Here is an 18,225-nt window from a genome sequence, read left to right as displayed (position 1 = left end):
ATACTAAACTAAAACTGATTTGTTATTTCATTTGTGTATATAAATAAATCATATGTAGCGGCAAAGGGGGAACAAAAGGCATGAGATTTGCATGTACATGTACTGTAAGCCCTAAAGACAAGATTCACGCCGCACTAGAGAAACCTGGTATTTCCTCAGGAAACAAACATCATCTTAATTTGATAAAGTCTTGGTGTTCCGTGTAAAATGAATTCCTGAACTTTTTGCCTTTGTTTTGACACATATGAAGGAAGCTTTCTTACCGGGCTCCAAGGACCAGCATTCCTCTTTACTGGGGCAAACCTTTGCAGTTGAGTATATTTTATCCATCTGGCTCAGAATGGTGTTATACTGAGAAAACAAAGATTACAACCTGTTATAAGTTCTTATCTCCTCAGTTTTAATGGTACGGGATATGAAAACTCACTTTCTCTCTATCTGAGGCTGGGAGGTTGGCAGGTCCCAGCACTTTGATCTTCTTGAGAATTTTCTGAAGTTCAGGATTTAAGGTTACAATGAAAGAATCAGAAAATGTGTCCTTTGCTTTTTTGCCCCATGCTTCTGTGAATTCCTGCTCTTCTAAGGATGCAGATATCTGAGAAGGAAAAAAACTTTATTATTTACTGCTGTAAGAACATCAATCTGACTGAATTAGTTCATAGACAACAGTTGCCTGCATTGTCTTCAGTTGCCCCATTTCTGTGGTTTTGTGTTATTACATATAATAAGTGATCATTGATTTCATTAATGACCTCATGAAGGGTCAAGCCTTAAAGGAATCCTTTCTGAATGACATACAGATGTACCCTATGACATGATTTTCCGTCTTAAAAATGTTCCCACCATTCTGAATTTTGTGAAAAAAGCCTACATTTTCAAACTCCTACAGCTTTGTCTTATATAAGTCAAAGTTTGGTATCTAAAGACATTCCTGACAAAATTTTATCAAAAGCTTTTTGATTGTCAACAAATTTAACGGTGAACATGGCAAAGTGGATTTGTGACAGACTGATCTTATGAAAAGCCATGTTATATTTATGTAAATGGCACGAAATTCAGCTTTTTCGTACCTTGAGCATGATTGTCTTTTTCGTGTCAGTCGCACAAATTTCTATGAATAGTTTTTCGACTTTCTTTTTCGTTTCATTTTATGTATTGTTTTCTTGTAGTTTTTTCCTATTTTCTTACCATTGTTGCTTGGGGTTGGGGAATTACTTTTCTTACATTTTATTAAAAACATCCTAACCCAAACCCCAACTATAACCCCAACTCCAGGTGAGAATAGTTTTAAAAGCGGAAGAAAAACATGTAGAAACCAATACATAAAAGTACATCCTAACCCAAACCCTGAATCTAACCCCAACCCCAAGTGACAATGATTTTAGAGGGAAAAAATAACAAAACAATACATAAAATGACACAAATAAAGAAAGTCATGCCACGGACACAAAAAATTCTTTAAAGAAATTTGTGCTCAATGCACGGAAAAAGCTGAATTTCGTGCAATGGACACAAATAAATTGATCACATTTTGCGTGACTATAACACGATTTCCGTGAGATCATGTTGATTTGTGAATGTATCTTGAAACTGAAATGGACTAGAAATAAATTCTGCAGGAAAGTGGGCTCTCAAGCATATTTAAATAGCCAGCTGGCTTTTATTTAGAATGCAATGGGAACCCAAAATATGTTGCGCATTTAAATTTTTTGACAGAGCCTTCAGTTGTGTTTTTACAGCATATTGATTTAAAACTGACCATTTTCCCATCTAAAGTTTCACATCATTGATGTAAAGGGAATACATTTTTTTTTTCTGTCTGAGCGAGCTGTATCTGTAGTGTGCTTGCTGTCTTTACTTGGTGTTCAACTAGTGGAACATTTGAAGTGCACTTCTTCAGGTAAGCTTTCGGTTGCTGTAGTTTTGCTGAACTCTTATCTTTTGTCAATACTTTAGACACTTTGAGGCTTTAAAGAGGAGAGCTCGGAATTTGCTGAGAAATTTGAAGGAAGCATTTTTGCTGTACACGCTAAAAATGCTAAGTTATTTTCAACCCAGCTTTGGGGAAAAAAGGGACGAGCCCAGACAGTAATTTATAGTAATTCCCTGTTGAAAAAAACAGCATCAAACCAGCATGGACAAGCATGGGAATTATGCTGGTCTATGCTGGTTTAGCTGGTGGTCACAGCATACCAGCAAAAAACCCCAACATATGCTGGTATGACCAGCATGGGATGCTGGTGCTAATACTGGTTTAGCTGGTGCTAATGCTGGTTTGGTGCTGCTTTAGCTGGTGCTAATGCTGGTGCTGATGCTGGTTTGATGCTGGTTTAGCTGGTGTTCACTAGCAAACCAGCACCAAAACACAACATATGCTGGTCTTGCTGGTATGCTGGTTTTTTCAGCAGGGTTAACCTATGGGTTGGTTTATCCCATTGTTGGGTTAAATATAAGAATTTTCTTGGTTAGTTTAACCCAACTGCTGGGCTTAAAAATAACCCAGCATTTTGCAGTACGTACCAACCCAGTCTCACTCCATGGCGTCAATATTTGACGACACTTGACCATGCGTCAATATGTTGACGCGGAGGGTATACCTTTCGCGTCACTTTTTGACGAACTGGGGACTTCAATACTATCAGGTACGCGAAATTCTCTTTCCTATTTTCTTACCATTTTCTACCATTTTCGCGTCGGTTTAGGGTTAGATTTACATAATGACATCCCTACCCAAACCTATCCCTAACCCCAATGTCAGTTGACAACTGTTTAATTTCGCGTACCTAATAGTATTGAAGTCCCCAGTTCGTCAAAAAGTGACGCGAAAGGTATACCCTCCGCGTCAACATATTGACGCATGGTCAAGTGTCGTCAAATATTGACGCCATGGGTGTGAGACTGTGTTGTACGTACATGCTAATTGGGACGTTATATGCTTTGTTGGGATCCCTCTTTCATGTCTTATTAAAGCAACACTATGTAGTTTCCATGTAAAAATTACTTACAGCTCCTCCATTTGGTTGAGAAGCGCAACAGTGCCTGGTATCAGACACTCTTCTGCAGGCCCCGAGGGGCGGGGCTGTGTTTCCTACCCTCCACCGCCACTTTCAGAGTGTGCTTGTAGCAGCTAGGAGGCTGCTAAGGTTGCAGCAACAGTACAATTTGTCCAGTTAAAAGTTGTTCTATCACTGAAATAATTTTAGAGACATTATTTAAATGTAAAAAAACTACATAGTGTTGCTTTAACACTTATACTCCTACAGTAGTGGACCTTAACAGTTATCCTCTCTTGTTATTAGACTATAAAAACACCAGTTGGCAATAATCAAAGCAGACTTCATCCCAGTCATAGCCAGTCATTCAAACCTCAGCAATTTGCCGCTGACTGACCAACTTTACTTTCACAGGAAATTCACTCCTCTATCCTCTTGTTGCAAAACCACATTATTTGAATATCATGCAATTACCATCATTAGTCCATCAAAAATTCACTCATTGGTAATTCTAGGTGACATTCACCAAGGCAAACCTCAAGCAGCGGCGTTTCCAGCCTTTCTTTTGCTCTCGTTTAACCTCCAAATGGATGACATCCACTCACAGAAGAGAAAAACAAGAAGATCTTTTCATCTCGCATAATAATTGACCCTATCCATAATTGACCCTATTCTTTCCCATCTCCTGCAAGCTATCTCTCCATCACCTCTGCCTGAACTCACATAATAAACACATCCTGCACCACAGGAAGCGATCCCACCTTGTTCATGCAGGCTCAGTTACTCGACCCCTGAGAGGTCAACAGTAATGGACCAGTCTTGCTCCTACCATTCCTTTCAAAGATTTGAGAAAGACTTGTATTTAACCAACTATCTGCTTATCTCTCACTTAACACTATACTAGACAGTCAACAATCTGGATTATTGATTTGGTAGAGATTACCATCCTATCTGTTGTTCGAAGGCAAGATCTGGAAGGAGAGGAGAGATTTCCACATAACATCAACTGACTACTGCGGGTTAAGGGATCCATACTTGCTCACCTCTCACCTTTGATTTCTGTTAGCCTTAGACATCATGGTAATCCCTGCCAACCCATCAGCTGTACACAACTTTACTCTTCAAGCTGGATCTTCAACATGAATCTGTTAGGAACCTGGAAATGGTGTTTATGACCAGCTGAACCTCACAACCCCATATTGCAACTACAACTACTTGGTCTCGTCTGATGTAGCTCTTTAGATCTCAGTCCTACAGGTTTTATCTACGATCAGCAATTGAGCAACGTCTGATTGTTCCCTCACAACGAGGCACAAAATCGAAAACATTTACCCATTCTGTTCCTTTCTGGTTAAATGAGTCGCCACCCAAACAGCTGTGAACATAGAGTTCTTAAAAAAACAAAAACAAATGAAAAAACTTTTGCATAAACTTAACTAACCCACAAACCTCAACTCTCCACTGTTTAATATTACTGACAGTTCTCTTTTATCCTGTTCACTCCTAGCTTCAGCATTGCCATTTGTAATATTTCCCATGTGTTTCAATATGTACATTTTGTAAACATAGCTTTGTCTACTATGCTCTCTCTCATTTGTAAATCGCGTTGGATAAAAGGGTCTGTTAGATAAACAAATAAATGTAAAGTTACACACTAAAGTTGTATCCTGGTGTTGAACGGGACCTGCATGTCGTGGCCTTTTGACACCAGCATCGCTCCTCTGTTATGATAACCATAGGACTCCCATCAGAACGCTTGAGAGTTTAAACTCATCTTTTAGTTTCACACTATCACTGATTAACAAACTCTTGATCTGCTGCCTTCATTTCATGCACACACAGCAAAGATAAAGACATTTTGTCACCTCTTCTTCCAAGGTCCTGTTCGTTCTGCTGTGATGCAACAATGTTAAAATGATTACCGTTTAAGTCGTAATAGGGCACAAGGTTCAAGGCTGGACCTAAAAGATAATTGACTCAAACTTTCTGTGGTGTCCTTTTAAACAGTCATTTCATGAAATTATAAAAAAATCTAGTCATATTGCTTTATCTTTAATAACACTGGGGGAAGCGGTTCCACTCTGGTGCCATAATGTCCCATATACTTAAATTTTTATTGTAGCTTTAATTTGACTTTTTGTATGCATCAGAATGATTAAAATATTACCAAAACCCTCTTTCAGTAAAACATTTTAACTGGACGTTTAAAGTAATTCTCTCGGCACTGTCAGCTTCCCAAAATATCCTCAATTGATGGAAGTGATGTTTTATTGGCATCATACAGTGCAAGTCAACAAAAGTTCAAATTCTACCTTTTTCATGTGTCATAAATCTGTCATAAACATGACATAGCAGAATAACTATCAAACTTAAGAAATTACCTAGCTTTGTGGGTTAACATTACATAAACTGTCATTAAAATGTCATTAAGTGTTAATATTCTGTCAAATAGTTTTATAACAGCAACATGAATATTTTTCTTGACCTCAACTACAGTGGTACAAATTGAACTTTTCATTAAAATGTCAATCATTGTTAATACTAAGTCAAATAATACCAAGTCAAATAATTTTAGATACCTTAACAAACTGCAACCAACACCAACAACCAATCAAAATATTACATTTAATTTTATGTATGTGACAACTAACAGTAAACTTGTTATTCCTCACACAGAGGGTTCTGAAATTTCTAACATAATCATAACATAAAAAATCTAACAAATGAATGAATTAATTAATTAATTAATGTAATTAACTGCTTTTTACAATAATTAATCTTATTATTGTACTGTTTTATTTTAAATATAAAAATATTATTTTATAAATTTTAATTATTATTATTATTATAACGTAAAAAAAACCATTATGAACTGAAGAATATTTATGACGCTATTATAAAATTATTTGACAAAGTATTAACACTAAATGACATTTTAATGACAAATAATATTTGTACCACTGTAGTTGAGGTCAAGAAAAATATTCATGACGCTAAAACAATTTAACAGATTATTAACACTTAATGACTTTTTAATGACAAATTCAATTTGTATTACTGGGAAAAAAGTGGTCAGTTATGTTGTCTTGATAATGTCAAGTTGTCATGCCAAGTTATGATGTATTGGTTAATATCAAGTTGTTAAAGACAACAAAGACATCTTAAACAATGTCATATTTGCATTAAAAATGGCATAATTGATCAAATGACACATAAAGACAGTTGTCATAAACGTGCATTAAATCTTCTTCATGTTCTTGACACGTTTCATGTCATGATTACGAAGGTGTCATGTCAGTCTTATGCACATCCCTTCAAGTAAAGTGTTACCTATTATGTCATCTATCATATACATAAACAAATATTCTGTCATCTGTCATATACATAAACAAATATTCTGTTAGCGAGAGCATCTAAAACTACTCTAAATAAACTACAGTGGGTACAAAACTCTGCTGCGCGAATTTTGACTAGGACAAGACCAAGAGATCATATAACACTTATTTTAGAGACCTTGCACTGGTTCCCTATCAAATTTCGTGTCAATTTTAAAATTCTTATGTTGACCTACAAAACATTAAATCCTCAATATCTGTCAGAGCTTGTAATACCCTACATTCCAGCACATAACCTTCGCTCGGCCAATGTTGGTCTTTTAATTGTTCCTGGTAGATGCGTACAAATGACATGCAGTGTGATTATCGTGCAATAGATACGCCAAATTCCGATTTTGCGTGCATATGATACGCCAGTCCTTCCCATTCACTTATATGGCGAATCGTTTCGTGACGTTTTATTTATTGTTTTCTCATTTGTTTTCTGTTTTTTAAACCATTTTCGCTTGGGTTTAGGGTTAGATTTCATATTTGTTTAAGCAGGTTATTTAATATACAGATTTCTCCAAGTTTTTATCTATATTTAAGCCATGGTCGCTTGGAGTTGGGGTTAGAGTTGGGGTTTGGGTTAGGATGTCATTTTTATATAACAAAAAGTTGTTCTAACCCTAAACCCAAGCGAAAATGGTAAAAAAACAGAAAACAAATGAGAAAACAATAAATAAAACGTCACGAAACGATTCGCCATATAAGTGAATGGGAAGGACTGGCGTATCATATGCACGCAAAATCGGAAGTTGCCGTATCTATTGCACGATAATCACACTGCGTGTCATTTGTACGCTTTTTGGTGAGAATGGGTAGCAGTAACACACTTAAGAACAATAGGTGATAGGGCTTTCTCCTAAGTAATGAAATTCTCTGCTTTCAGATATTAGAAATGCAGCATCTCTGAAAATTATTTTAGGGTAGCATTTGGCTGAGAGTGCTACATGTGCACTTTGAGAAATACCTTTTAAAGGCGTTATACAAAATAAAGTTATTATTATTATTATCTATCAAATACACAAACAAATATTCTGTCGTGCATAGAAATGGTTTCATGGGACACATGCGCGTTGCCTGTGCTTGTGTATCATTTTGGCTAGCAACTAAACTGACATCTGGAACAAATGCCTTATGAAAAAGAAAATGTTTGCCAAAAAGCCATTTGTTTGTGTTGCGGAAATTTCTATTAATGTTTAAAGTGACACGCCTCAAACTATATGATGATCATCAGATGTTGACTGCTCTTCTATCTAAAAAAAGTTCTCTTTCTCTCTTAACAGATATTGTTTGAATTGTGAAGACTAGTAACTTGGAATAAGCACTTCCTCTATTATTGCCTCCCTATGACAAAGCGCTTTATTCTTTCGTCATTTTTTTAAGTTGCTTTGGACAAAAGTGTTCACTAAATGCTTAAATGTAAATCATTTTGATGTAATAACAAACAGCATTACTGCACATTGTCATTTCTGAACTTCATGTTAATAAATAAAAAAACAACTGGATATATTACAATATATTTGCATTCATCAATGAGTTGAACAGGTATATGGATGGTAGCGTATGGTCTGCTAACACAAACCGATCATGGTGTGTCGCTATAAAACAATGTTGCTTTGTCATCACATGCAGTCAGGTTAAGTCCCAGCCCTGCACCGGCCATCACCTCCAAAGGAGACGCCCGAAACAGCCGAGGAGCTTTGATCAACTCGTTTGATGTGTCTGAAATAATAGACTTCACTGCAGGCATCGCTCGGGTTCTGAACAGCTTTTCAATGAGATTTTGCTCAGATGTTGTGCAGTGAGTTGTGCCGAGGAGCGTTTTTGAGTGTTGAAACAGCTGCGAAAGTGTTGAGACAGCTGCTACTCTGATACTGAGCTTACAGCAGATGTGGTGAGCATCTCGTCTACACGCTGGGATGATTCTAGTTTTTTTTCACCAACAACTGACAATGTTGCATAACAAGAGTTTATGAGCTTTTAAGATAGCAATGAGATTAAAAACAAGATGTGTAAGCCCACATGTCTCTGGAGCTTATCATTTTGTGTCTTGAACTTTTCCTCTGTGACGATCACTCGTGATTCATCTCTTTCCCAGCAAGCAAAAACCAAGACAGTGAAATGACGGCTAACTATAGACTTGATATAGTCCAGCTGTGAGTAACTAAATAACCTTGAATTTGGTTACATGCCATTGTTGCCAAAAAAAAAAATGGGAGATGTATGATATTTCATCATGTAAGCAAAGTCAACAGGTGTTCAAGGTGTTTGCTTTCATTTCTTTTAAATGTGTATATGCATATCATCTATTCATGGGCTATGGTTAGACGTTTATTAGACCTTCACTTATTAGACAAAATTTTGCCTTGATTTAGCCAAAATTGCTTGCTGGGAAACTTTCCTCAAGTCCCATAACTACAAACTAAAACCAAACCCAAAAACTTATTGAAAGCCATAAAGAGCTCACATTTCCCAACATACATTCAGTCGGACCACATGGAAATGCATGAATTATATTACACACAAGCTTTGCACAGTGCATGACTAAAAAGTAGTGTAGAAAATCAAAGCAGTGTGAACTATGGCAACATGTGTCTTGCCAGCACACTCAGGTGTGTGTAGAAAGCATGGATCTCTACCTGCTGCTGGGAATTGTACTCCGTCAGGTTGGTGTTGTAGTTCCAGCTGGCTTCTGTGCTGAAGTAAAAGACATCTTCAGCTGTTGAGTTGTAGTCGTTTACAAAACTCAGAGCCCCTGTTTCTGTCATAGGATAGTTTACCGGCACCCATTCGGGTCTGAGAGCTGCGCTCGTGCTGATGAGAGCCAGCAGGACTGCTGCCCGCTGCATGATGGAGTCCAGCTGTACAGAAGAATGAATGACACACTCAGTGCTGGATGCTCCTATACAGACGTTTCTTGTCTTCCTCCTCCCTCTTCAAATCACACACACAATCACAGCCGACTCTTTTAAAGTGACAGTGAACCCAACCCTCATATTCTCCTGAACCACACACACACACACACACACATATATTCTGGCTTCTCCTCCCACTTTTCTCTTTTTTCTGCCTCCTTTCTCTCCAAGCTTCTCTGGCTACCTGTGAGTTTCTTCTGACTTAGTAACTCAGTTTCTTGCAGTCTGTTTAATCTTGTTTCTCCTACACAGCATTAAGATTCAATAGAATGGAAACTAAGAAATCTCATGCTGGGGATAAAAACCATGGCAATCTCACATGTGTTTTCTGTTTTCTCCCACAATGTCTCAAACTGTGCCCAAAAATGTATTGTGACCTCAAATGTTTTCAACAAATTCTTCAAAGACCAAATGATTTGTGGCCGGTTGCCTGAACTTAAAAGTTGGTCATGGATTTTTCTTAAACTGTTTTAAGCATTAAAATCCAAATAGTACTGTTTTAACTTCACGGTTATGTTTGTTTTTTGTTTTTTAAACCATTGTCGCTTGGAGTTGGTTAAGAATTGGGGTTACATTTTATGTAAAAAAAAGTCGCTCTAAGCCCAAACCCAAGCGACAATGGTAAAAAAAAACTGAAAAAAAGAGAAACCAATACATAAAACGATTAAGTGAATGGGAAGGACTGGACTGGCCTATCATATGCACGCAAAAATGGAATTTGGATTACGTATTGCAACTTTTCACACTGCATGCTATTTCATGACAATTGCCGTATATACAGTACTGTGGAAAAGTCTTAGGCCATCACCACCAGACTAGTTGTTTTAGAAGTTTTAATGTCCATCCATATTTGTTTTTCAATCTATTCATTAAGTTAAAACAGAAAATACAGGGAAAAATTAGGACTAAATGTCTTCTTTAAGCATTGTCAGTGTTTAGTGTGACCTCTCTTGGCACCAGGCACGTGCAGAGGGGGGGGCGGCGGGTGCCCAAGCACCTGCCCCTTTACCCCTGGATGACCAAAGTGCCCTTTTTGTCAAGGCATTTTTTTGTAATTTAATGCCCTTTTGTGAAGGCCTGCCCAATCTAATTATTAGTAAAATTAATAAAAAATAATTTAGACGCAAATAAAATTAGTCACATGATGACGTATTGACCTTTCATTGGACAATCAGGGACGATCATCACTAGCTAGCTCACAGCGCTGGCAGCGCCCACACGTGCACGACACGGTGCGCAGGACAGGGAGGATCCCCCTCGAGCCGGCATTGAACCGAAGCGATATGCTTGTTATATTATTATTATTTTACAAGAACAACGTGAGGAGAGCATGCACAGCTTTTGTTTATTGCTGTCTGTGTGTATTAACATCTCTACAACGTTAGATGCAAACAGTGCTCTCAAGTCTCACGCATTCGGCGGGAGACACACGCACTTCAGCCAGTTTACACGCCAGTGACGCCACACCTTGCATTTCTCACGCTGAAAATAAAACATTCTTCCATATAAAAACAATGGATGAGGCAAAGGCAGGGGCGTTCTCTGCCAGGAGTTCATACAGGTAGCTGTCTCGAGTTTTTAGGTGTGCTCAACTTCACGCAGCAATGCAAGAACCGAAACGCACATGACATCAAAGTACCGCGAGAAATATTCGGGAAATCATACGGAGGAGTTTGATTTCAAATCGCTCGCGCTGTTCTAATGTCATCCACCTGTCACGCGGAGTTTGTTGGAGGAGCAAGATCCGATGAATACGGTAAAAAAAACTCGTTTAATTTTTGTATCATATTGAATTTACGATTCCTGGACTCGCCTTTGATAAAAGACAATGTGAGCTGATGTTGGGTAATATAGCCATACTCGTGCTAAATTATTAACTCAGTCAAAAACTCTCCAGCTTTGCAACCAGTTTTAGTTTACCTGAAAATAAAGAAAGTACTAGAGGCTTCATAAAATGAATGAAAGAAGAGATGAATGTCATTATTTTATTGCCGTGTCATCAAGGCATCAAAGTGTGCAAAAACACAACACAAACACGATTCAAAACTATAGGCTACTCTCTTTGTATACAAATTTCGAACAGGATTAGAATAGAATAGAATTATATTTGAAATATGACAAAAAAAAACACAAGCCTGTAAACGTAATAATATCTTAATGTCACAATGCAATAATATCATATAATTTCAAAACTGCATATACTGTTGACACACACAAACACAAAATGAAATGCACTGTAAGTCGTTTTGGATAAAAGTGGCTGCCAAATGCATAAATATATAGATATAAAACTCAGTCTATATAGAATTTTCTCTCTCACTCTATTTGCAAGGAAAATAAAGGAAAACGTTAGACTTAAAATCATCTTTCTATTCTGTATTACTTTATTATTTGTTTTAGTTGTGTGCTTGCGTGTCAGCGAGCAAAGTGCCCTTTTTATTTTTTGAGCACCTGCCCCTCCAATTGTCTCTGCACGTCCCTGCTTGGCACTTAACACATCTTGAGCATTGTTGAGTAGAATGAAGAAAAAAGACTAATTTGTTTAAAACAAGAAATTAGGATTTAATTTTATTTAGGTTTTAGAGATCCTGCAGTTTCCTGCTATTGCTCAAATGGAAGGGGAGTTTACCCTAAATCTTGACATCAGTTTACATTTTTATACAGTTTTTAATACTATATACACATTTCCTGTATTTTCTGGATGTATTTTATTAAAGAGACTAATAAACAATTATATATGATCACTATAACCAGTGTTGGGGGTAACGCATTACAGTAACGTGCATTTCGTAATAATATTACTTTTTTTTAAAGTAACGAGTAACGTAACACAGAACTTTATATATGTACCCATTAATATTTGACTTACCTTTTTTTAAAAAGCAATGCAAGTTACTTTTCAGTTTAATTAATTTGATTAAAAATAAACATGTGCTGAATTAAACTGAGCATAGTCATGTAGAATTTGCACTCTATGCGTGCGTGCCTGATTGGGAACAGTTTGGGTCAGAAACGGAGATTGACATTTTTGCGATGGAAATATGCAATTTCTGAATGCAGACCTGAGTCATAAAAAACCTGCAACATCTTTTCATGAAAAGTAACGCAATTAGTTAGTTTTTGGGGAGTAACTTAATATTGTAATGCATTACTTTTAAAAGTAATTTTCCCCAACACTGACTGTAACATTGCAAAAACAACAAATCTAATTCTGGTATGGTGGCCTAAGACTTTTGCACAGTACTGTATATGTGTATCTCCATATCTTTTACATATTTAAACTGGAAGACTGCATTGTCCCTCATTCATAGCAATAGCATTGCTCAATATTGTTATTTTCAAAATCTTTCACTACATGAAATATGTTTGCAGCTTGTGTTGTATTCCCAATTGTGCAGAAATTACAAACATTATTTTTAAACAAAGGATACAGTAAATGAAAATCCCCAGGCTTTGAAAAAAGCAACATCTGTGAAATGATTTTACCTGCAAAATAAAACTGTCAGGATTTGTGTTTGTTGTTGCATTTGTTTCAGTTCATTGTTAATCATCTTGTTTAGTTTTCCTTGATATCTCATTTCATCATTATTAGTTACACCTGTGTTTGATTATAGTTAAGTTCTTACACCTGTGTTTGATTGATCACAACCATTTATATTCTCCCCTCATGTATGAATAAATATGAATAAAGTTGCAGAGTATATATAAATGCTGGATGTCAACCGCCAATAAAAACTAAAACTAAAGAAGAAGAAGTGTATATATAAAGAATCCTGTTTACCTGTCATCATTGTTGTATATTGTATTAAGTAAGAGTTAGATATGTGACAAAAAGAGGACACGCTTGATTTCTCTACCTGAAACTCTTCAATTACTGTTCAGTCAAAGAGAGAGAGACTGAGATTATTTCTTTTAGTTCACTGAGTAAATCTCAAAGTGCTGATAAAGATAGATGAAGATGTGATGGAAGTGAAAGCATCTTGCACTAAACACCTTCACAATTCCATTTTAACATTGCATCATTTGATACACCTTTACTTACAGTTAAGAAGATCTAATTTTAAGACATTTACAGACTTAAGCTTATAGTCAAGTTTGTTGTTCTAGTGGTGAACTTCCTGAAAAACCAGCAAGACCAGCATATGTTGTGTTTTGGTGTTGGTATGCTGGTGACCACCAGCTAAACCAGAATAGACCAGCATAATTTCCATGTTGGTCCATGCTGGTTTGATGCTGTTTTTTTTCAGCAGGGCTGACATGATCCTGTCAGCCCTGTGTGACTTTTTATGTGTTTCATGTGACAAGGTCATGGCAGCTCTTACTGGGGCACTTTCAAGATCAAAACGGTGCACAACATTTTGCTCCGGTTTCCGGGTTGGAAACACGATGTGCAACAGGGTTTGAGATACGTTCTTGTTTGGTGGGTGTGTCAGAACTGCAGTACAATCAGCAGCAACATGTAAATAAACCACGCGGTACTAAAGAGACAGCTCGCACAATGGGTTCAAGTTGGAATGTTCTCATCCATGCTGGACGGCAAGGTCAGTGACTGTAACATCGAGGGTATTTTACAGTATTAAACACACATTTATAACGATTTCATGAGGCTTCAGAAACATTTAAAAAAAGAACACAAAGAATGGCCTCTCAGCTACCGTAGTTGCAACTCTTGCGTCATCACAACAGGGCGTTCAACACATCACCGTTTTTGTTTAATAAACGTTGTGCAACGTTTTGTCGGGGCTGAACGCAGCCCTGTTGTCTTGTTTTGTGTGGAGAGTCACGTGGCCTGTGTTCATGTTTTGTGTACCTCGTGATCTCCTGTCTTAAGTCTTGACCCCGCCCCCTTGTTTCCTTGTTAATTATTCAGTATTAGTTTACACCCTTCACCTGTGTGTCCTCGCTCCCTATTTTAGTTCTCCCCTATTCAATGCCATTTGTGACTACGTTTACACGTGGGCGGCTATTTTCATAAACGGACATTTTGACAACTCTCCGGTTTCAAGAAGAACTTTGTGCAAACATGTCAGTTTTCAGAAAAGTGTTCATTGACACGTACCGTGTATATATGCCGTTAAGAGCATGCCATACCTCTAGGTGGTGGAGTAGCGAGAAGCTCATGCCCACATAAGCCAATCTGAATCCTGAAAACAGCAATTAATCACTTCCTGTTCCTCTTTTGAACAAGGTGGCACTTTTGGCGTAGGTGCGAGCTCTGGCACATACTGTGACATTGGCTGCCTGAACATCCATTTGTCTCAGTTTCCATTCAACCGTGCAACAGAAGATTTTCAAATCTCCACTCTGGACGGAGTTTTTAGAAAGAATCGGTTTCAGAGGCAAGTTCTCCGTTTGCGCAGGGGCGTCGGACTTGGGGTAAAACCAGATCTGATTACCAGGGCCCCAAAGGAAGAGAGGGCCCTTAAAAAGTCTGAAATATATTATGGGGGTGTGGCCTGGGGGCAGAACTGCCTATGCATAGGGCCCGGGGTCTTGTTCAACGCCCCTGCATTTGCGTGTAAACGAAGGGTGCAAATGAAGGGAAATGTCTCAGTTTTTTCAAAATAGCCATGTACGTGTAAACAGGGCCTGTATCTGATGTCATGTGCTGGATTACAGTTATTTGTAAATCATCTTATGTCTACATAAAGTAACTGAGTAGAGCTTGCATGTTCATTTCATGCTAAGACAACTTGAGTCAAACCCATCTTCACATAGATCTTTAATTCATTACTGAAGCAGTGCATTGTCCCCTCCTGCCTCAAATGCTCTACCAACATCCCTGTGCCTGTGTTAGGGAAACCCAAGATCACAGGGCTAAATGATGACATATCTGTTGCCCTGACATCTGTGGTCATAAAAGTCGTTTAAGAGACTGGTGCTGGCCCACCTCAAGAACATCACTGGTCCCTTGCTAAACCCTTTATAGTTTGCTTATTGGGCAAACACATCAGTGGATGATGCCGTTAACATGGGGCTGCATTATATTCATCTTGTAAGACCAGGGTTCTGTGCCAGGATCCTGTTTGAGGACATTAGCTCGGCCTTCAATACAATCATACGCTGCATAAAAAAATGAAGCATTTTTGTCAAATCAACAAATTTTATGTAACTTAACAAATTAAGTTAAACAATTTCAACCTGTTATGTCAATTTTTTTAAGTCAACACTTAAAATTGTAGATTGAATTGGCTTGCAAAACCAAACTGTTTTAACTTCATGCTGTAATCGATTGTCCAGCTGAGCATATTTGAGAAGCTTCAATCCTTGAGCAAACCATATCATTCTTCTGGAATGTGCCCTGGTTGTGCTGTGGGATTTTTTTAGAGAAGGAGGTTTATGGTGTCAAAATCATGTCCAGAGGTGACAGACTGTCCACATCTGCTTACACTCCTCATTTAGTTTGAACAGCATGAACAAAAACATCCAGATAGCTCAGATGTTTAGAAAACATTCAATCCTTTCCTTTAACTTGTGTATGTACTACAATATGATATGCCGGTAAATTCAAGACTCTAAATTGATGGCACAGCTTGGTGCACAGCTATACACTGCAGTGAAAACATTTAAAGAAATATTTTTGTTAATATCAACCTCCACAAATAAACCTTAACATAAAAACACAACAAACTGCGGTGTGCATCCCACATACATTATGTCAGCACGACCACTTAATCTGAATGATAGTGTAGTTTGATATCTTTAGATTCTCTCGGTGGGTCTTTCCAAACATCTGATTTCTCTAAATAAGCATAAACATTTATTAAAATGTTTTAGAAGAATTTTATGTAAAAAGGCTAATTGACGGCAGGCCTTTGAATTATTTTAAAATAACGCACACACAGGGGGTAATACGGCATGACATGAAGCGGAAGGCCGTTACACTGCAAGTGTACATTATTTTCAAATAATTCAATTATTTTGCTTATACCACGGTTACCACAAACATTGCTCTGCCTCTGGTGGTTATTTTAAGACATTTGACAGGCCAGGTGATAATAATACCTGTGAAACATGTCTCTTCCAATCATAGCTCAAGCACACTGTTGTAAAAAGTCAAATATAAGCATTGCTAAACCACAGGTGAACAAACCATGAAGCCGTTTATAAACATAAAAGAGCACCTATTATCTGATTCACACTTTTACATTTCCTTTTGTGTGTACGTGTGTATTCATGAATATCAGCTGACGTCACTCACTTGTCTTCCACATTTTTAGTACCTGAAGTGGTCACAAAAGAACTAGAAGCTATGCCTTCAATATGTTGTGAGCATCAAAATCGCTATTTTTACAACACTAATAATGCTCGACACAACATGATACTTTGCTCGAACTATCACCTGTGTCTCTACACATGAACTGAGCATTGAGAACATTGTTTGTATACACAGAGTTTACTAAAAAAATTTTTTTGAAAAACTGACTTTGGTTGTTTTGGTGTCCGCTTGCCGCCATCTTGCCGGCGAAGTAAGGAGGGAGGAGAGTAAAGATGGATAGCGTATTTCCCGTATCTGTAAGAATCATTGACAGTAAAAGATCCGTAGAACAGAAATCCGTAGAAAAGAAATCCGTAAATCGTAGCAAGCTAGCCAATGCTTGTCAGTAGAGCATACTGGTACTCCGTAGGTGCTCAAGATGGCGGCAGGCAACTGGAATGACGTACAAGGTCACATGAATGATATTCATCAATTAGTTCTATATGCAACAGGAAATGATGACACGAGTTAACCTTTCCAATGTAAATATGTTTTTTTGGACTACAAAAACACACGAATTGTAGGCAACAGTCTTCCAAATCTATCTTCCAAATATTGTAAGGAGCGCCACATTTCTGTCTGACGTCAGATGTTTTCAGGCCAACAACAACGTACTCGTATGGAGGCAGGACTTAGAAGAACAAAGTGTTGTATTTTTTTGTTAGGATTTGAAGATTATTTGCTTTTTTAAAAATGATTTAGGGTTTACCTATATTAAACATAGATTTTTGGGATTTATTTGTAGTTACCACTTCTTTACGTCTCACCACAATAACCATTATATTTGTAGTAAAACTACAGTAATAAAAATGGTAATTAATTGGTTACTTCACTAATAAATCCATCGTTTATTTTCCTAGTAATGATGAATAGTGATACGTGTAAATATGGCTGACTATAATAGATGTAATATTAAAATGTTTATTTCAGAACTGTTTATTACTGTAACTGAACATATTAACATATATACAGTAATATGCATAAGAGTTGAAATGCAGTTAAATACACTGTATATGAAAATGTGTTTATAAAAGCAGGGTAAAGATGGTAAGGAACTGCATGTCCACCCATGTTCAGTAGTAATTAAGTGTTGTAAATAAATAAATAAGGCTTCAATTTTACATTACATATGCAGCCCTTCACCTGTGTTTCAAAACATGATGGGGTCATTGAGTCAAAAAAGTTTGTTCACCCCTGTCATAAACAAATAAATGGTGAAGCTGATATAGGTAAATAGATAACATGTCAAACAACAGTGGCTCTTGCTCTCATGAACTCATAAATTAATTTAAAATCTCATTAATCGCATCTTATCAGTAGTGTAGAAGGACAGAAGTACTGTTGAGCTCATGACGTCTGAAATAACATCTCACACATTAATCTGACAAGTGTTTATGAGCAATAAATCACAAGGATAAATTTTATCCTACAGGAAAGTATTAGAGATTACATCCTTACAAACTCTCCAAAACAAAGTGCTCTCTCTCTCTCTCTCTCTCTCTCTCTCTCTCTCTCTCTCTCTCTCTCTCTCTCTCTCTCTCTCTCTCTCTCTCTCTCTCTCAAATGTATAGAAGCACAACATTTCTCATTAGGGAATCACGGATTTCCTATCATTGTACAGTAAAAACAATGTTTTGTTTAGTTGAAGGAGAGCATTCCATTCTTTCATTGTCTTATAC

At 37.3% G+C, this 18,225-nt stretch overlaps 1 protein-coding gene across 1 annotated transcript in view; it reads right to left on the bottom strand.

The window, feature by feature from the left end:
• ace (angiotensin I converting enzyme (peptidyl-dipeptidase A) 1) overlaps nucleotides 1-9,368 on the bottom strand; it is a 31,513-nt gene extending 22,145 nt beyond the window's left edge. The window contains exons 1-3 of the mRNA XM_065242744.2: nucleotides 9,013-9,368; nucleotides 428-595; nucleotides 264-351 (exon numbers count right to left, since the gene is read on the bottom strand). Of these exons, the coding sequence (XP_065098816.1) occupies nucleotides 264-351; nucleotides 428-595; nucleotides 9,013-9,222 (466 nt within the window). The 5' untranslated portion in view covers nucleotides 9,223-9,368. The remainder of the gene's footprint in view (nucleotides 1-263; nucleotides 352-427; nucleotides 596-9,012) is intronic.
• Between the last annotated feature and the right edge of the window lie 8,857 nt (nucleotides 9,369-18,225).

Source organism: Paramisgurnus dabryanus, chromosome 1 (assembly GCF_030506205.2).
Source record: "Paramisgurnus dabryanus chromosome 1, PD_genome_1.1, whole genome shotgun sequence".
NCBI classification, from domain to species: Eukaryota; Metazoa; Chordata; class Actinopteri; order Cypriniformes; family Cobitidae; genus Paramisgurnus; species Paramisgurnus dabryanus.
This window is presented reverse-complemented; position numbering and strand designations above follow the sequence as displayed.